Source organism: Prunus avium, chromosome 7, assembly GCF_965620075.1.
Source record: "Prunus avium chromosome 7, drPruAviu1.hap1.1, whole genome shotgun sequence".
In the NCBI taxonomy this organism is placed as follows: Eukaryota; Viridiplantae; Streptophyta; class Magnoliopsida; order Rosales; family Rosaceae; genus Prunus; species Prunus avium.
The window spans coordinates 35,354,299-35,375,218 of record NC_142290.1 but is presented as its reverse complement, the minus strand read 5'-3'; the positions used below and the strand labels follow the sequence as shown (position 1 = coordinate 35,375,218).

The 20,920-nt window shown below is 39.8% G+C and overlaps 4 protein-coding genes and 1 pseudogene across 4 annotated transcripts; 3 read left to right on the top strand and 2 right to left on the bottom strand.

Moving 5' to 3' along the window:
* Nucleotides 1–798: 798 nt before the first annotated feature.
* On the bottom strand, nucleotides 799–2,002 carry LOC110749099 (putative glucan endo-1,3-beta-glucosidase BG4). Its single transcript, XM_021949118.2, has one exon. It carries the CDS (start codon nucleotides 1,831–1,833, stop codon nucleotides 799–801), a length of 1,035 nt encoding a protein of 344 aa, XP_021804810.1. The 5' UTR covers nucleotides 1,834–2,002.
* Nucleotides 2,003–2,857: 855 nt separating this feature from the next.
* LOC110749292 (putative glucan endo-1,3-beta-glucosidase BG4 pseudogene) lies at nucleotides 2,858–4,074 on the bottom strand (annotated as a pseudogene).
* Nucleotides 4,075–6,599: 2,525 nt separating this feature from the next.
* On the top strand, nucleotides 6,600–7,597 carry LOC110749198 (auxin-binding protein ABP19a). The gene has a single exon (XM_021949246.2). It carries the CDS (start codon nucleotides 6,698–6,700, stop codon nucleotides 7,325–7,327), a length of 630 nt encoding a protein of 209 aa, XP_021804938.1. The 5' UTR covers nucleotides 6,600–6,697; the 3' UTR covers nucleotides 7,328–7,597.
* A 7,593-nt stretch (nucleotides 7,598–15,190) lies between these two features.
* On the top strand, nucleotides 15,191–16,237 carry LOC110749200 (auxin-binding protein ABP20). Its single transcript, XM_021949247.2, has one exon. The coding sequence runs from the start codon at nucleotides 15,305–15,307 to the stop codon at nucleotides 15,932–15,934; it is 630 nt and encodes a 209-aa protein (XP_021804939.1). The 5' UTR covers nucleotides 15,191–15,304; the 3' UTR covers nucleotides 15,935–16,237.
* A 2,029-nt stretch (nucleotides 16,238–18,266) lies between these two features.
* On the top strand, nucleotides 18,267–20,591 carry LOC110749161 (MOB kinase activator-like 1A). The gene is made up of 7 exons (XM_021949194.2): nucleotides 18,267–18,592; nucleotides 19,016–19,064; nucleotides 19,211–19,319; nucleotides 19,576–19,669; nucleotides 19,891–20,024; nucleotides 20,132–20,295; nucleotides 20,383–20,591. Exons 1-7 carry the CDS (start codon nucleotides 18,378–18,380, stop codon nucleotides 20,455–20,457), a joined length of 840 nt encoding a protein of 279 aa, XP_021804886.2. The 5' UTR covers nucleotides 18,267–18,377; the 3' UTR covers nucleotides 20,458–20,591.
* Nucleotides 20,592–20,920: the final 329 nt, after the last annotated feature.

Here is a 20,920-nt window from a genome sequence, read left to right as displayed (position 1 = left end):
TCCCTTCTGAAGCTTTGGTTTTCTGCATGAACTCATGAATTTCCATGAAACCTGTCCTGTCCTAGTCTTAAAAGAAAGGATAAACAGGTTTCATGCTAGATGGGACTTTAAGAAAAGCTTAACAGGGTATGTTTGTTTCTGGGATGCTTTTAGTGTCGTATGGTCGCCTTTTTATCTCAAACCTTGACTGGGTTTTGAGATTTAAGCTTAATGCACCCTTGACCAAGTACAACAGGAAGACTTTCTACACCCAAGAACCTCTTGTTGGGTACACACAAACTACCCTTTTCAGAGCAAAGCAACTGGGAAAGGGGAACCACTCTCTTGGTTTCGAAACTTTTCTTGTTCTTTGTGGATATTGTATTACCTGGTTTAAATAAATAAATTACTTGTTCAGAGATAAATAAAAAAGAAAAGAACAGAGATCATTTCAGAGCCATTCAAGTGAGCAGGATAACGTAATTTGGTTACTGTGTATAAACCAACCCAAACCTTAAATAGTCAGTGTTGTAATGTTCAAAAATACAAGATCAAATAAATCCCAAGAAAAAAAAACACAGAGATGTAAGATGTTTGAAGGCATAATTAACTCTTTATTGATATGTTATCGATACATGATTTGTCTTGAATGGGAAAAGAATTTGACCTCGGGACCTAATACTATGTTGGGAAGAGAACTACCACTATACTAAGTTGATGGGAGAGGGTGGGGAGGGAATTCGAACTTTGGACCTAATACTATGTTGGGAAGAGAACTGCCACTAGGCTAAGATAGCTGATGTGATTGGTCTTGAATCTTTAAAATACAGGATAAACAGGTTGCATGTTAGGATGAAAAAGTCCGAAATGCTGCTCCACACCTTCAGGTTTCTGATTCTCATTGAACATGGCAAAAATGTACCCCTCAATGTAAGCACCAGGTCTTTTAGGTGTCCCAGCTTTTGAGGTTATGTGTTTCAAGAAGTTCCTGTTATATGTCCCTGCAAGTTCTGGAGTGGTAAAATCTCCATTCCCATCAGAAGGCCAACCACTCTCAGACACCACCACATCGACATTTGCCCCGCCTACTTTCTCCATTGCTGCCAGAAAAGAATCAACTGCGGCATCAAACAGGTTATAATAGCTCAACTCCCCATCCTTAACCACTGGACTTGTTGCGGTAAATTGAGCGTAGTCTAAGCGAATATTGACAGGGTCTGATGCATAAGCAAAGTAGGGATACACATTGATCAGAAGGGGTGATCCTCGCTGTGCTAAAAATGCAACAATGCCACTCATGACACTGCTCGCTTCTAGTGTGAACTCACCACTTGAAGGTGGAAATGAAACTCCTAAGGCAGACCCTGGCACAACCGTGGACACCTTAATACCAGCCAAGTTTCTATCGTCGAGAATTTTCTGTAGAGACTCCATTACAGGCAAAACATAGATGCCTAAGGACCCTGGAATAACCTCATTGCCAACAGAAATGTAACTGAAGACAATGTCATTCAGGTAGGGCTCTACATTAGTTGCAAACCACGAGTTCACAGCATCTACACTTCCTGCCAATTGAGGCAAGTCTTCATTTCGAATGCCTAGACTGACATCAATTTCTTTCCCTCTCAGTGCTTCGAGTGCAGCCGGATTAGGATCAAAGAGCCTCATCTTGCCGATACCGTTTGTTTTGTACAGATTAACCACTTCTGTAACAGCAGGGAGGTCATCTCCTAACATTCCATAGCAAACACCTATGTCAGCTGAAGCTTCCACAAGGCCTATGTGGTTGTGGATGGTTGCTACAAAGGACAGAATGAGTGCAACCCAAGGCACTGCTGCCATCACTTTCTGCATACTGAGTGCCTGCTAATATTCACACCTGCAGTAGTATACATAAATAAATTAATGAGAGACAAAAAAAAAAAAAGGCAAAAAGTGTGGAGCTAGAAGTATGTACCTCAAAAGAAGCTAGCAGCCGGTCCAAAAAGGCTGTGAATTTTCTGAGTATTATTCATCACATAGAGGGGAGATTTTATATTTACAAGAGTTGACCAATAATAGCAAGTAAATGCATTTACTTAAGCAATTTACTGCAGTAATTAAATCCCTAAAATTAAGTATTTTATGGCAGTAATTAAATCCCTAAACTTAAGCAATGCTATGAACAGCTAGCAGATACAATGAATCCAGACAAACTTGAGCAATTTACAGGTAGATATTAAATGATGAAAATATTGATTCTCGAGTGCAAGAGTATCTTCTTCTGTGATTTCTTTAATAAATGAAAACATTTTGCCCTCGTAAGTTTTTTTTCACTCCTTCCATAAATGTTCAGGCTTATATATGCATTTATTATACTGCTTATAATGATTTGATTTTCTTTAGTAAACGATTCTATCAAAAAAAATCAGATTTCTACTGTAAATAAGAAAATCACTAGCTCTAGGTCAACTTTAAATTTGATATGCGAAATGATATTGAGCATGATACTTGACTACCAAGTTAACGAAATTTGATGTTCTAGTACTTCATGAAACCTTATGCTGCATTTATTTGAGGATCCTCCCATATCGGGGAATTGAAGTCTTACTAACTCATTATCAATTAGTTTTGGGTTGGATGCTCGTATTTTGATACAATATCAAAGCATGATGTCCACGTGTTGAGCCCAACATCCCACGCCCCACGTCCCACGCCACCCAAAATGTTAGGCTTAAATAAACCCACATGTGAGGGGGCAATCAAAGATACCCTCCTTTTCTTCCTACCCTTTCCTCTCATTTCTTTGATTCCTCAAATCCAACTTCATTTTACCAGAATCCAAATGCTCTGCTATTTTCCGAGAGATACTTAAACAAAAAACAAAAAGAAAGAAAGATAATGAAACAACATGAAATAATAATTATAAGGCATCAAGAAGATCACAATATCCCAACAATGATGAAGCAATTTTGTATTGCTACCAACATAGATACTATTGGGAATTGATTGTTTATCCAAAATTTCAAGATCATTCACGTCTTTATTACATTATAGATACATAATTTGACTTGAAACTTTCTGCATCTTGATTTAAAACACAGGATAAACAGGCTGCATGTTTGGATAAAAAAGTCCAAAATGCCGCTCAACGCCACTAGGTTTCTGATTCTCATTGAACATGGCAAAAATGTAGGCTTCAATGTAAGCACCAGGTCTTTTTGGTGTCCCTGCCTTTAAGGTTATGTGCTTCAAGAAATTCCTGTTATATGTCCCTGCAAGTTCTGGTGTGGTGAAATCTCCATTCCCATCAGAAGGCCAACCACTCTCAGACACCACAACACCAACACCGCCCCCTCCCGCTTTCTCCATTGCTGCGAAAAAAGCATCCACCGTGGCATCAAACAGGTTATAATAGCTCAAGGCCCTGTCCTGAACCACGGGACTAGTTGCAGTGAACTGAGCGTAGTCCAAGTGTATATTGGCAGGGTCAGATGAGTAGGCAGAGTAAGGATACACATTGATCATAAGGGGTGATCCTCGTGCTGATAAAAATGCAAGAATGGCACTCATAACATTGCTTGCCTCTGGTTTGAATGCACCATTTGAAGGCGGATATGACGATGCTAATGCAGTCCCTGACAAAACAGTGGTCACCTTAATACTATCTAAGTTTTTGTCATTGATGACGTTTTGTAGATACTTCATGACAGGCAAAACGTGCACGGCCAAGGAACCAGGAATGACCTCATTGCCAACAGCAATGTGATTAAAGACGATATCATTTAGGTAGGGCTCTACATTTGCGGCAAACCATGTGTTCACAGCACCTTGACTTCCTGCCAAATTGGCTAAGTCTTCGTTCGGAATGCCGAGAGTGACGTCGATATTGCTCCCTCTCAGTGCGTGGAGTGCTGCAGGATTTGGATTAAAAAGTCTGATTTTGCCAATGCCATATTTTTTGTACAGATTAACCACTTCTGTAGCAGCAGGGAGGTCATCTCCTAACATTCCATAGCAAACACCTATGTCAGTAGAAGCTTCCACAAGGCCTATATGGTTGTGAATGGTTGCTAAAATGGACAGAATGAGTGCAATCCAATGCAGTACTTCCATCATTTTTTATCACTTCTGTCAAGAATGTCCAATGTTTCTAATTAGATTAATTTGATATTGATATGCAGAGGAGCATGATTAAAGTGTTAATGTAGAATCCAGAAAATAACAACCCTGTAAAATTTATTTACTATTAAAACTATTGGGAATTTATCCCTTGGGATAATTTCAAAAAGGGAAAAAAAACATAGTTACGGATTGGAGATTTCGAACCCAAGACCTCCAACCAAAACTCTAATACCATGTTAGAGAACCACTAGATCCAACAAAAAGATTGTCAAGAAATGGGATTAGCAATGTATATCAAGCTAACACAACCCCAAGTGGCCAGAGGGAATTAGGTAATTACCTGAAGGAGATAATAAAATGAGGTCGCTTTTCCTTAAACAACTTCAACCTTGGGTCAAATTTAGAGTCCATTCCATATATATACTGATAGAAGTACCGAATTAATATGCCTGTTTTGAGACAGGATTTGCTGACTTTAATCCTTACCACTAATCCATGATGCTTGCCTGGTTTTAATGTTGTATTCTAATTGTTTAACTTTACCTCAGATTTTCTTTCATGAGGAGACACAAGTCAGACAGAGCTGAAAATGTACAACAATTGGATGGGGATTTTCCCCTTCAAATCAGTGTGCAAAAGTTTGGAAAAAGATGGTAAATTTGGAATGTAAACCCAGGGAGGTGCAGTAATTAAGATCCAATGAACAGATTTCTGTGGATACTATCATTCCTGTTCTTCCTTTTCCTTTTATTTTACCAGATTTAGCCATTCTTCTTTCTATACATATTTAATTTAATTCGATATTTCCTAGTCAATTTACTGGACCTCCTTTTTCTTCTTCTATGAGCTTTTTTTTCTTTTGACATTTTGACTTTACCCATATTGTCCAATAAATAACAAAAACAGATTGATATTTAATTTATTTTCATATTACTTTTCACTTAACATAATTAAGGAAACCAGTTTTGCAAACAAGATTTGCACAATGCTCAATCTTCTCATTCATCCTCAACCATTCAATCTATCCCCACTTCCTTTTTTTTTTTTTTTTTTTTGGAACAAACAGGAAATACCAAAAACTTATATATCGTTTTCCCCTTTGAAGCTTTATTTTCTAATGTAATGAAATTTCATGAACCTCATGCTTTATTGGAGGATTGTCCCATCATTTTCTCTCATTCCTTCAAATCCTCAAATCTCATTCATTTAAGTTCATATTTAGCTTTTGGTGATTTGGTTCATGAGAAATGGGCAGAACTCCCTTTCTGATTTTCGGTTTGAATTTAGGTTTTGGTGATTTGGTTTCTGTGTGTTGCTCATAACCCTTTCTATTTTAGCATGACATTCTGTTTTTAAATCATGATCTTCAGATTCTTCACATGCAAAGAATTTTATATGTACTTTTTCTTTCACTCAGAATTGTATAATGTACTGTTGATAGATAACTCATTCTATGCTATTGTATCTATATTTTTTTGTATTTAGAATCAGTGGCACATATCATAGTGTTTTGCGACAACTTCACAAACAAAATTCTGTACGGAGCTTTTGTATTTGTTGGCTGAAAGTGAAAGATGAAAGGCTACCACCCTGCTGATGGTTATCCTAAAACCTCACAACCTTATCTTGAAAGCTTCTAAACACCACACACGCAAAATATAGGATTTTAGACCTAGGCAAGAAAAGATTCCTTCTCATTTTTACATTCTGCAACTGTGTACTGAAGTAACTGAACTCAAATTAACCACAGATTATGACCAAAAGAGAAAAGTTACCGCCACATTTCGTTTGTCTCTAAGCCAAATCTGTGTAAAAAAAATTGACAGTAAATGTTAGTAAATAGAATGTAGCATAACTTATAGAGGCATTGTTTTGAAAATCCACTGCTATAAAGCATATTAGTGAGAAACCTCAACTGAGGCATCGATATTACGTGCATGAAGCTCAAAGCACGATGTGTAATCTGTAATATAAGTTTCTACATTGACTCAACTCTAGAGGAATATTGCAGCTAAGACATACAAAGAGACAGAATTTGAGAAGACTTTACAGTTCTCAATTATGAAATCCAAGCACCCTGCAAGAAGGGGAACTTCTCATAGCCACACATTCCCATTTTCCTGCCTCCTTTTAGCTGTCAAAATGTCTTCTTATGCCCCCATAATATCTTTCTCCCATGTGATCAAACCTCAAGGACCGCAATCTGATGTGCCATTTTCAGACTCTCAAGGACTTTTAATCTTAAAACAAAACCTTGGATTCTCTTGTTAGATATGCAACATGATTAATTAGTGATAACTCTGAAACCGTAGGTCAGTAGTTTTCTTAATAAGATCTTGCTGTTACTGCATTTTCAAAAGCAAAAAGAGGCTTCTTGTTGTTATATGAAGAAAATATCATGTTCACATGCATCACAGCTTGAAATCTGTCGTTTGCTGCATCGCATATGCTTAACATCTTTCCACATGTGAGTCCTATATGGGCATATTCCTACCAACCAATTGCAATGGTTCAAGATATTCACTTTATCCCGCTATATATGTAAATCCCAATTTGCTTGACAAGAAGCACACCTCAAAAAGGCTTAAACAAATACCTGCTACACTCAGCCAAGATGATTTTCCCTATCTTCTTCACATTTTTTCTCCTCCTCTCCTCTTCCCATGCCTCTGTGCAAGACTTCTGTGTTGCAGACTACAAAGCTCCTGATGGCCCTGCAGGCTACTCTTGCAAAAAGCCTGCAAAAGTTACCGTCGATGATTTTGTGTACTCAGGCCTAGGCATTGCTGGTAACACCACAAACATCATCAAAGCAGCAGTCACCCCTGCATTTGCTGCCCAATTTCCTGGTGTAAATGGCCTTGGCATTTCACTGGCTCGTTTAGACCTGGCTCCAGGTGGAGTTATCCCCTTTCACACTCACCCCGGAGCTTCAGAAGTCTTACTTGTTATCCAAGGGACAATAATTGCCGGGTTTGTTGCCTCAGATAACACACCTTATCTGAAAACTCTTAAGAAGGGTGACATTATGGTGTTCCCTCAAGGACTATTGCACTTCCAAGTGAATGGAGGTGGCACTCCGGCCCTTGCATTTCCTAGCTTCAGCAGTCCAAGCCCTGGTCTGCAGATTCTGGACTTTGCACTCTTCAAAAATGACTTAGCTACTGAATTGATAGCGCAGACTACTTTCCTTGATGCTGCTCAGATAAAGAAGCTTAAGGGTGCTCTTGGTGGCACTAATTAAGGTCTATTGAGATACCAAAGAGGAAGAAGGTCACTAAGGATTGAATCTTTCTTTTATTTCATGTCCCTTTGTTTTCTTGTTGTGATTGAGAAGGCCTGTAAGTTTAGGATTGTTTTTCCCAGTGGCAGTTTCTGCATTACCAGTAAAACAGTACTCTAGTTCGTGCTTTTTGTATGCTTGTAGAAGTATCATTGTGTTGAAGGCAAATGCCTCATCTATTTGTATCTTAATTAAGATGACGATGCATCTCCAGGTCCAGATTCGTTGGAATATCTATGTTATTGAGATAACCTGCTTTGTCAATCAAGAAATAAGAATGATATAATATACTCTAAAACCCCGAACTAATCAAATAATAGATTTGAAACTAAGGAGCATACGCATTAGCAGCTGTGTCCACCCAGTTGCACCTGAGCTCAAATCTCCCTGCCCGTATTTTAGAGTAGTTTAGAATATCGTATTGTCAAGAAAAAAATTTGGAAAAATAAGGATAATATGGAAAGTTGGTAACTATATATACCAAAATAATGTTTGAACGGAGAAAATTGTTTAATACTAATGTTCAATACTACTCTCGACCCCATATATAGAATTCAGAATTCACAGAGAAAAGAAGGCAACGGCTCCAAAATCATTCCTTGCATTCAAAGCCGTCACCAGAGATATAACGCAGATTACCGTAAACAGCCATACGACCCACATCTCTAACCCGACGGATAAGGGTTCGTGGGGAAACCTTGTAAACAATGCAGTCTTCCACGAATGTCCTAAATCCTTCAAATGGGCCTATAGCTGAAATAAAGCCCTCCTTCCACTGATAGTTTACAGGCAAATTAAAAATATTAGACAGAACAAGATGTGCAAGCAATGTAGCCATCAAAATCACAAAGCAACTGTAACACTTACCTCAGCAAGAACAACATTACAACCTGCCAGTTTTTTAAGAGCCTGCACCCCAATTATATTGCCAACAGTTAGAAAAACATCTAGCAAAAAAAATTTAAACAGCTGTGTATTATTTCCTTACTGCACACCATTAAGTTGGCGGCAAGAACAGACCTCCGTCTATGAAAGTCCTCCTGCACAAGATAGTAGAGATTAGAACTAGCTGAAATATGTCGCCGTCAAAATTGGGTATCAAGAGGACGGGCTTTGCTCAAAATTTGGGATCAAGAGGGTGTGTACTGATTAAGTTTCTTAACTTATTTTTTTAGGTGTTTGCCAAATCTTAAAACAAATCATCTAAGTTACATACTAATATCATCAATTCTTCCCCAAGCATTCGTAATTTGTGTTTGCTTGATCTTCATAATTTTTATCAAATTTGGAATTAATGTGAGCATTATAAGTGCTGAGATCAATTGGTATATTTCAATAATAATGTTTACAGGTACAGGTCTATGATTATATACAGTTTGAATACAATCCTAATAAGGTAAATACAATCAGACTTGAGTGACTGAATCAATCCTAATCAAATAGAATAGGAAAGACAGCTTAGCATATATATCACATTTGACTTTCATACGGAGGAGCCGATTGTGTTGTTGATGGAGCAGATTGAGTTGTTGATGAACTGATCTCCTTTGATATAGGAGATTCCCTAATACGCCCCCGCAAGACGGTGGCACCATCGGAGACACCGATCTTGGAGCGAAGGAGATGGAAACGGGGACGCGGCAAGGGTTTGGTGAGAGCGTCAGCAAGCTGATCAGTAGTAGATACATGAGACACTTGAAGAAGACCACGAGTGACACGATCCCGTACAAACTGAAAATCAATTTCGATATGTTTCATACGGGAATGTAGGACAGGATTAGCGCAATAGAACATGGCTCCAATGTTATCACAGGAGACAACTGGTGTTGTGGGGAGAGGAATGCCAAGTTCAAGCAATAAGGACTGAATCCATGTGAGTTCAGAAGTGGTGGCAGCAATGGCGCGGTATTCGGCTTCGGTGGAGGAGCGAGAGACAGACCGCTGTTTGCGGGAGCTCCAAGAGATCAGATTTCCACCGAGGTAGACAACATAGCCAGTCGTAGACTTGCGATCATCATGATCACCAGCCCAGTCAGCATCGGAAAAGGCATAGAGACGATGAGAGGGGCGGCGACAAAGATGAAGGCCAAAGGAGATGGTACCCTTCAAGTAGCGAAGAAGACGCTTGAGTGCCTGCCAGTGAGTCTCGGAAGGAGAATGCATGAATTGGGAGAGCTTATTGACTGCGAAGGAGATGTCAGGGCGTGTAAGGCTTAGGTATTGAAGACCACCAACAAGACGACGGTAGGGAGTTGCATCCGTTGGGGGGGAGCCATCATGGAGCATAAGTGAGTCAGTTGTGGAGAGGGGCGTACTGACAGCCTTTGCACCATCCATCTTGGCATTGACAAGAAGATCATGAATGTACTTTTGCTGAGAGAGGAATAAACCAGTGGCTGTGGGAAGAACCTCAACACCAAGAAAGTAATGTAATGAGCCCAAGTCCTTGACAGAGAACCGAGTGGCTAAGAGTTGAATGAACTTCGCCACAAGTGAGGAATTATTACCTGTAATAAGAAGATCATCAACATAAACCAAAAAATAAATTACAGTAGTCCCATTTTTGAAGAGAAAGAGTGAGGCATCAGAGATGGCATTGACAAAGCCATGGGAGAGCAAAAATGAGTGTAATTCCTTGTACCACGCCCGTGGAGCCTGTTTGAGGCCATAGAGGGCTTTCCTCAATTTACACACATGAGATGGATTATTAGCGTCAACAAAACCAGGCGGTTGGACCATATAGACATTTTCACGGATTGTGCCATGAAGAAAAGCATTGTTAACGTCCAACTGACGTATTGGCCAACCATGAGTCACGGCAAGATGCAAAACAATTCGTATGGTAGTAGGTTTGACCACCGGACTGAAAGTGTCTGAAAAATCAACACCAGGACGTTGGTGAAACCCCTTGGCAACTAAGCGTGCCTTGTACCTGTCAATAGTGCCATCAGGATGCCGTTTGATACGAAACACCCACTTACAACCAATAAGATTTTGAGAGGGGAGTGAAGGAATGAGCTCCCATGTACCATTGCGAATTAACGCATTAAACTCATTGGACATTGCTTGTCGCCAAAGGGGATCCTTAACGGCCTGGGAAACACATGTCGGTTCAATGGAGGAGAGAATGGGGTGTTTAGTAGCAGTCATAGCATATCGGGGATTAGGTTTGTGGATACCTGCTTTGGCACGGGTGACCATGGAATGATCGGGGAGCACAGGGGGTACGGGGGGGTTGGAAGGGTGCGGGTCAGAGGATGGAAAGGTGACAACAGTCCTATGAGGGTTTCTAGTGTATGTACGAATTGGGCTGAGGTGGGTAGGTGGCTGGGCTGGGTCAATTTGGGCTGGAGAATGTGAGGTAGGTGCTGAGGCTTGGGGGTTGGGGGATGGTAAGAGAGGAGCAGCAGCAGCAGCAATGGGGGCCAGGGCTACTGATGGTGACGGCTCCGAGACGGGGGCAGATGCTGATGATGAGGCTGATGTGACATGTGGTGGCATCGAAGAAGAAACAACCGGTGCAACAGGCATGGTGGGTGAGTGTATAGGAACATAAGTAACTGGAGGAAGAGAGGAGACCCAAGTGTGAGAGTTATCAACAGTGACATGGGGAATGGAGGAAGGGAGGTTGGCAAGAGGAAAAGTGGACTCATCAAATTGAACATGCCGAGAGATAAAAATTTTGTTGGAGGAAAGATCAAGACACTGAAAGGCACTTTGATTAGGTGAGTAACCAAGGAAGAGACATGGGCGGGAACGAGGAAGTAATTTATTTGAATTGTAAGGACGTAACCAAGGAAAACACAAGCACCCAAAGGTACGAAGACGGGAGTAATTGGGCTGTTCATCAAATAGTTGAGTGAATGGGGAGAGATTGTGGAGAAGCGGAGTGGGCATGCGGTTGATAAGATAGGCAGCTGTTTTAAAGGCATAAGACCAATAGGTGAGAGGTAAAGAAGCTTGATGAAGAAGGGTGAGACCGGTTTCAACAATATGACGGTGTCGCCGTTCGGCGACCCCATTGTGTTGCGGAGTGTGAGGTGGTGTAAGAAGATGGGTGATGCCATTGGATGAGAGAAAATGTTGGAGTTTGATGAATTCTCCCCCACCATCAGTGTATAATCTAGTGATTTTTCTTTTGAAGTAATTTTCGACAAGTGCTTTGAAGGTGACAAAAGTGGAAAACACATCAGATTTCTTTTTGAGAGGGTAGAGCCATATGTATTTTGTGAAATGGTCAACAAATATAACATAGTAGGAAAAACCATCAATAGAAGAGTATGGAGCAGGGCCCCAAACATCACTGTAAAGGAGGTCTAATGGACCATGACTAGTGAGAGACGAAGTACCAAACGGGAGCCGATGGCTTTTATTACACAGACACGAATGACAAACAGACTCGGACAATTTGGAAGACACATTAATGGAAGATAAACGAAGGACTTGTTGGAGAGTTTTGTGACTGGGGTGACCAAGACGACGATGCCAGAGGTTGGGAGAGACCACCACACCCACTAGAGCTTGCGGTTGACAAAAGGATTTGGGAGACCACTCGTACACATCATCCTTATTCGGGCCTCGAAGAAGAACCGCCCCCGTGCTCAGATCCTTGACATGAAAGAAATCAGGAAAAAGTTCAATAGATGTATTATGTTGTTTATTAAATTTAGAAATAGAAATAATGTCTTTTTGCATAGAAGGAACACAGAGAACATTGGATAAGGTGAAAGATTGAGAGGATGAGGAGGGTAAAGTGGTTGAACCGACATGAGTGATACCCAAACCTGAACCATTACCAATAATTATTTCATCAGGACCATCATATGTAGAGGCACCAGAGAGAGTGTTGACGTTGGAGGTAACATGGTGAGAGGCACTAGAATCAAGCAACCATTTTGGAGAAGAGGTGGGCCTACCATGGGTGGTAGGATTGGCCACTGGCTGACTGTGAGGGCCAGATTGGAGTTGGGGGCAGCGTTTGGCACTATGACCTTGAGTGCCACACCATTGACAGAAACCACGATAACCTGTGCTGTTCATGTGGGTAGGGCGACGACTATTGTCAGTGAAAGCTGGTTGGGTGGGCCCATAGGAACCACGAGAAGGATTGCGAGAGGCAAAGGACCCACGGTTGGAGTTGTTAGAGCGATAGCCACGGTTTGAGGTGTGGGAGCGAGATGTCTGAGTGACATTGGCAATGATCACTGGGGCAGCAACAGCGGTATCATCACGCTTGAGAGCGGCTTTATGTTCAACCAGCTTGTCATGGAGGTTTTCAAAAGAAATTGAGGTGTCGCGGGAACGAACCACCGCAGCAATTTCCTTGAAGTCAGATCCAACACCATTAAGAATGTAGAGGAGGAGATCGTCATCGGAGAGGGGAACATCAATGATGGCGAGCTCATCTGCAATAACACGGACTTCTTGCAGATACTCAGAGACAGGCTTGTTCTCACGGCGCAGGAGAGTGATGCGTTCTTTGAGACCAAGAACGCGGGCACGAGCTTTGCTAGCAAAGAGATGGAGAAGCTTGTCCCAAGCCTCCTTGGATGTCTTGGCAGAGGCGATAAGGGAGATGACCTGTGGTGAGACGGAAGCAAGAATCGCATGGAGGAGGAGTTGATCTTGCCGAATCCAAAAGGTGCGAAGCACGGTTTGAGTGGTTGATGGGCAGAGACTAGAACCGTCCACATAACCCATGAGGTCGTAGCCGTAAAGGAGGGCGTTGAATTGAGCACGCCATGATGGGTAATTGGTGGGTGTGAGTTTTACGGGTAGTTGGGCTGTAGCGTTGATTGTGATCAAGGTGGGAGTGGAGGAGTTGATCTCTGGTACAGGGATGGTTGCAGAGGCGTCAGTGGCCATGGATGAAGACAGAGAAGAGAGGAATCAGGAAAAAAAAAAATTTGCTCGTTGGAGTTTTTGGGCTCTGATACCATATAAGTGCTGAGATCAATTGGTATATTTCAATAATAATGTTTACAGGTACAGGTCTATGATTATATACAGTTTGAATACAATCCTAATAAGGTAAATACAATCAGACTTGAGTGACTGAATCAATCCTAATCAAATAGAATAGGAAAGACAGCTTAGCATATATATCACATTTGACTTTCATACGGAGGAGCCGATTGTGTTGTTGATGGAGCAGATTGAGTTGTTGATGAACTGATCTCCTTTGATATAGGAGATTCCCTAATAAGCATTAGGCAAGTAATATGAGCCTTTGGTCTAATCTATATTTTTGTGCAACATTCTGAACTGAAAACACTTCTTTTTGGTCCCAACGGTTCCTATATAAAGGTGCGTAAAGTGATTTGAATTTTAAACCATGTTGTACATTAAGGTACATGTTAATTTAGTTCTTCTTCCAGCTGTTTTTCTAATTTCCAATTCACAATATATAACTGGAATGCAGGACCTTGAGAAAGTGGCAGGTGGTATTCATGTTGTTCATGGTATATGCAGGACTTTGAGGATGAGGAAGTGGCAGGTAGTATTCTTCTTGTTGATGTAAGTGATATTGCTCCTTTCTTCTTATGATGTCTACGTTGTACATATTTAACTGACTCCAGGTGAAGTGAGAGTTTTTTTTTTCTTAAATTTAACGAGTGTAATTCATCAGGAAGACGTTGTCATGGCTACGGGATCACTGGAAGGGCTAAGGGTATTGAGGATGATTGTTGAAGACTGCTTTGTGTATAAAGTTTCTGCTGGATCCCTAATCACTAAGATTAAGGAGATGGGCTTCCATGAGCCGGGAAATTGTTACAAAGGCGGGTGTACATGGTGCTGGTGTATGAGCAATGCACTTGGGACTACTTAATTTTTCTCTGTCTACTTGGCAAGGACAAAAAAATTACTTATTAACATAACATAATTGAAATTGGATTGTCTATATCTTTATATAAATATGAGTTTTTCCATTATGTCATAACACATAATTGAGGTTGAATTAATTGTCCATACATTATTCTACATTGGCTCATATAAATTTGTTTTTCTTTTTTCCTTTTTTGGTAATCATTGGCTCATATTCATGTAAAAGCAATGTGGTGTTGGTGCCATCTTCTAATGATAAGGTGAACTCTAGAAGAATCTTACAGTAAAGATACACCACAAAGAGACAGAATTTGCAAAGACTTTTTACCATCCTATATTGAAATCTAAGAACCCTACAAGAAGGGGAATTTCTGATATCCACAGAATTCCCATTCCTCTGGCACTTTTTAGCTGTCAAAATGGCTTTCCATGAATATCTTTCCCCCATTTTCTCAAGGACCACAATCTGCTCACCATTTTTCAGCTTCTCCTGCTGGACTTCAAATCTTAAAACACAACCTTCAGTACTTGCAACACATGAAATAAGCCTATATATTTTGTTAATGTATTGATCAATTCAGGAAAATAGTTGCAGCATATGCTGAATATATACTTCATCTGTTTGATTGGTCATAGCTATAGAACACAGATGGGAAAAAGCTAACAAATTATCACTTTGTGGGCAAAAAAATTTTAAACTACTACTACTAGTCTACTACATGGGATTGTACTCAAACGTCGAAAGATTCGGGAATTCATGCCTGCTTCATCACGCCTAGTGGTAACTCTGAAACCGTAGGGCAGTAGTTTCACTTATATGACCTTTGTTAATACTGCATTGTCAAAAACAAAAAGAAGCTTCTTGTTGTTATCTGAAAAAAAGTATCATACTCACGTGCTTCACAGCTTGAAACCTGTCCTTTCCCCCATCGTATACGTTTAGCATTGCCATACATGTGAATACATGGGTCGCATATTCTCAGCAACCAATTGCAATAGCTCGAGATATTTGCATTATCCCACTATATATGATCCCAATTTTCTTATCAAGACTTGCACACCTTAAAAGAAAAGAAAGCTACAGCCACCACTCACCTATTGCGCCAGGCAACGATGATTTTCCCTATCTTGTTCACATTTTTTCTCCTCCTCTCCTCCTCCAATGCTGCTGTGCAAGACTTCTGTGTTGCAGACTTCGCAGCTCCTGAAGGCCCTGCAGGCTTCTCTTGCAAAAAGCCTGCAAGTGTTAAAGTAAATGATTTTGTGTTCTCGGGCCTAGGCATTGCTGGTAACACCAGTAACATCATCAAAGCTGCAGTCACCCCTGCATTTGTTGCTCAGTTTCCTGGTGTCAATGGCCTCGGCATTTCCATCGCCCGTCTAGACTTGGCGGTTGGCGGAGTTGTCCCATTTCACACACACCCTGGAGCTTCAGAAGTCCTAATTGTCGCCGAAGGGACAATCTGCGCCGGGTTTGTTGCCTCAGACAACACACCTTATCTGCATACTCTTGAGAAGGGTGACATTATGGTTTTCCCTCAAGGGCTGTTGCACTTCCAAGTCAATGGAGGTGAGGCTCCAGCCCTTGCATTTGCTAGCTTCGGGAGTGCAAGCCCAGGTCTCCAAATTCTGGACTTTGCTTTGTTCAAAAACGATTTGGCTACCGAATTAATAGCTCAGACTACTTTCCTTGACGCTGCTCAGATAAAGAAACTGAAGGGTGTTCTTGGTGGTACTAATTAATTAAGGTCTCTCTCTTGATATGCCAAAAAGCAATGTCACTAGAAGATTGTCTCTTTCTTTTTTGTTCCATGTCATGTCCGTGTCCATTTGGGTTTTCTTTCTGTGTTTGCGAAGGCCTGTAACTGCAGGATTAATTAGAGTTCAGGTCAGTGGCGGTTTAATTGTATGATTGTAGAAGTTTTATTGTGTGTGTGCTTAATGTTGAAGGATTTTGGTAGACTATATTATGCCCCCATAATATCTTCTCCCATGTGCTCAAGCCTCAAGGACTGCAATCTGATGCGCCATTTTCAGACTCTCAAAGATTGTCTCTTTCTTTTTTGTTCCATGTCCATGTCCATTTTTATTTCCTTTCTGTGATTGAGAAGGCTTGTAACTGCAGGATTAATTAGAGTTCAGGCCAGTTGTAGAAGTTTTTATTATTTGAACCCTTTTCTTATTTGCATCTTAAGATGAATAATATAAATGCATATCTTATAATAGTTTGGAGTATATGGAAACAATTCTAATCACACACATGCACATTGAATACTCAATAACCCTATCAATTAATTTGTATGGTCCAGATTTCTTTATGGGTGTTGCCAACCAAGAATTGTTCTTGCTCACCATCTTCCATAATCAGAAAAATCCTATTTATTTGTCAAATTTGACGTGTGATTCGTAAAGTTACACCTTACAATCGTATGAGATTTTCCAAGTTTTTTCCACACAATTCCTCCAGAAGACTTCAATAAGTAGCTTAATTATCAATCCATGCTTAATTTGCACAGATTAACGCAAATGCAAGCCAAAACCAGTTATGGAATCACATTTTCCATCTCCTCTACAACAAAATGCACTACGGTTACCAAGAAGCATCATTTTTTTAGACACTTTTCAATCATTTTTTCTGAGTCACTTTCCATGAGAACAGCATCAAGTTCATAACTTTAATTAATTTCATCAAACACCCATCTCCCTTGCATTGTCAAGTTTCCGGAAAGCCATTCAGTAAAACCTAATTTTCGAAAACAACATGCATCGACACATCCATATCAGAAAAACAAAAATCCAAATCTTTAAGCACCAACCGAACCAAGTACTGCACCAGCAAAATGGTCGGGGACACGTGGCAGGAGAAAGGTGAAAGGTGATGATGACGGGTGAGCAGAAGAAGGCCCAAAGTGGTAGATGGGTTTGGTTTGGCGTACTGGGTTAGGCCTGTAATAAAGAGGATGGTGTGGGTGCTTCTCTGGACTCTTTCATTGTTCAAAACTTGTATTGAGCTTGGGAGTTTGAAAATCCGTTTATTATAACGGTAAAGTGAGCTCCGAGATGGCGGGAAGTGTCAATAACACCATTTTTTTCTGTTCAAAATTATATTATGATCACTCATTTTCTTCCTAACTTTTCTTTTTCCTGATGAAGTTAATTTTTTAGTAAAAGTACTTTTAACTCATGATTTACCTGACATACAAAATCAGAACACGAACAATTTGACATTTGGATGGTAGACGTGTCACGTATCACTAATCTATTCCCAAAATTAAGGATATTATTCCGCAATTTTTTAAGCAGCTAATTTGATATATTCACATATAAAATTGAAGTGTCCCATATCTATAAGACCCCAAGGAGTTGGTGCATGATAGGTCATCGAATTCTAGGCTTGAAGCCCAAGCTATAACTTATTTGTATTTAAAACCAAGTTTGTGCATAAATAATTGATTTATAGGACATGGTCCAGCTCCAACACAACTTGATTGGACAAATTAAATTCGGGTTTAGGGTTGTCATTACAAATACAGCTAAGATGCATATATATCTTATTATCATTTCTTGGCCCCACCCCTCCCTCACATTAAAATTCTCTCACGACCTAATCACCTTACTTAGATGCGGAATCTGGTTCTCTATCTCCATCTCTCTCTATCCTTGATTCACAAACTTCACTTTGCCATTCTACTTTTCTTTTTCTAATGAATCTTATCTTAATACCAATCACCAAGGATGATCCTCTTTAATTATGCTAAATTCCCAATCATTAGAATTAAAGCAATTAAGATTTAGATACCGCCAACCATTTTATGCTCAATTTACGCACTAACGACCATTAGTTGTTGATGTATGGTATGTGAGACCTATTTTAGAATCAACTTACATCAACAGTTGACACGGCCGTAACATAACAAGCTTGCTCGTAACCATTATTAAGTGCCACCTCATTAGGGTCATAATTTTTTCCTCTTTTGGCCAGTTGAAGGAGTCTTAATTTGACCATGAACAATATACATGCATAATATACGTATTTACATAACTATAAAGAAAGAGAGTAATGAGAAAGAAATAAGGAGAATGAGCCAGGTTAGCAGGTTGGCAATCAAATGGAAAAGAAAGGAAGACAAGGCTCTCTCTCTCTCTCTCTCTCTCTCTCAGTCTAAGCTGTAAATGACAGACTGGCATGAGCGAGGTCAAGCAGAAAGAGGTGGGGAGAGAGAGACTAACTCTCTTTCTCTCTCTAATATATATAGATAAATGTTCATATATAGTCTGGCTCTGTATATATATTCCTTCTTTCGTCTCGAATTGGCCCTGTATTATCTCGCCTTGGATTCTGCAGAGAGAGAGGGGTGAGACAGACAGAAACACCATGAGTCTCTTTGGCCTGGGAAGCAGGTTTGTTTTGCTTAGGATCTCAATTTTAAATCCCATATGTTGAAAATTAATTCTTCTTTTTTTTCCTTTTCATTCAGTCGATCATAATCTGTTTTCAGGATCATGAATTCTATAAAATTCAACCGTTTTTTTTTTGTTTTGCCTTTTTTTTTCATTCTTGGTTGCATCATAAATCAGAGAGCTTTTCCCACCATAGCTCTGTTATATTTGGCCTTGCTAGAGGTGTCTGCTACATGGGCATCAAATTAGATATGTGGTTTTGTTTACTTATTATTTACAAATTATGTGGGATCAGACAAAAGGGTTATTTGTTTTTGTTGTTTCTTGCCTTTGAGACATATCAAAATTCTTACTTTGTTTTTTGTTTGAATTTGGAAGACGTTACCTTTTTTTTTCCCCTGAATTCCATCTTTGATTGTGCAGAAACCAAAAGACATTTCGGCCTAAAAAGAGTGCTCCATCAGGAAGCAAGGTTGGTGTTATAACTTATATATATATATACCTCAATTCAATTCCTTATGGTCACTTAGTCCTGTGATTTGTATCTTTTTACTTTGTCAAAGGTTTATTTTTGTTTTATCTGATGGAAGCAATATATATTATGTTGTTGGAATGCAGGGTGCCCAGCTTCAAAAACACATTGATGCAACTTTGGGCAGTGGGAACCTGAGGGAGGCCGTTCGTCTGCCTCCCGGAGAAGATATAAATGAGTGGCTGGCAGTAAACAGTAAGAACTTTGAATCACTTTCATTCTGAAATTCAAGATCATCATAATTATGATATTTCATTCAGCATATGACACCATGGTTCATAACTTCTTCTTTTGTTGTGTTTCATATTGTCTCTGCATGTTTATTTATGGGAGTTTCACTAAAATACCCAAAATGGGGGCTGAAATATTTATTTATCTGTCTGCTATTCACTGGGAAAATTGTTTTTGCTATATGTTTAACTTGTTTCAATTTCGTTTTTCTTTTACACAGCTGTTGATTTTTTCAACCAAGTGAACATTCTGTACGGTACTCTCACTGAATTCTGCACACCGGTCAATTGTCCGACAATGTCTGCGGGACCAAAGTATGGTTCTTGATCATCCAATCAAATCACTCTAGTTTTGATTGTTGAATTTATTCATTTTGATGATTTATCTTGATTATCAAGCTTCCTCCATTATCATGCATTGACTTCATACTTGAAAGAGAAAAGTCTTGCACCCTAAAATGATTTTTTTTACAAACTTGTTAGCTCCAATGGTGTGCTTGTGATCTAAGTGCTCAGTTTGGTTGAACTCTCCACAGGTACGAGTACAGATGGGCTGATGGAGTTAACATTAAGAAACCAATAGAGGTCTCTGCCCCAAAATATGTTGAGTATTTAATGGACTGGATTGAAAATCAGCTTGATGAGGAATCAATCTTTCCTCAAAGATTGGGTAAGCAGAAAAATTCTTAATGAAGCTAAGGCATAAAGTACTAGTTTCTATTTATAACCATTGCACAATACAAACACCATCAACTAATTTGCTGTTATGTGTTACAGGGGCACCCTTTCCAGCCAACTTCCAAGATGTTGTCAAGACCATTTTCAAGCGATTGTTCCGTGTCTATGCGCATATCTATCACTCTCATTTTCAGAAAATTGTGAGCTTGAAGGAAGAAGCTCATCTCAATACTTGCTTCAAGCATTTTGTTCTCTTCACATGGGTAAGTTTCATTTTAATTTGGGTTGTGTTGCTCGTTGGTCAATATAGACCGGTTTTATATGGGCCAAGATACACTGTTGTGATGCAGGAATTCCACTTGATTGACAAAGGGGAGCTTGCACCTCTTCAGGACCTTGTTGAGTCCATTCTACAGCCCAAGTGATTGTTCAAATTTTGTCTTTTTTTTGGGGTACTATTATGGATATGGGTACACATTTTTGCCAGCTTCTGCTTGCCCATGTAATTTTTGTGCAATGAGATGCCTTCTATTAAGCACCCTCTTCTGTTTCTTCTCTATCCCTCTCCTGTCCTTGTGAAGAGCCATTCTTAGTTCTTGTGAATTTGAAGGGAACTGTTTCTGGTTGTAATTTTTTAATTTCGGGCAATTGTTATCCTTGTCAAATTCTGTTTGTGTAAAGCTGCCAAAATGGCCATTCATACACCAATTTGGATGATTGCATATAATTGGTAATTTCATTCAAGGTTACTTTTAAAACCAAATAGTACTCTCTCAACCTCCCAGAGCAGCTGAACAAATTAATAATGAGAAATTTATCATTTGAAAAAGAAAAAAATAATGAGCTTTTGTATCCCCATTTGATGTTAAAAATGTGAACCACTTCTCA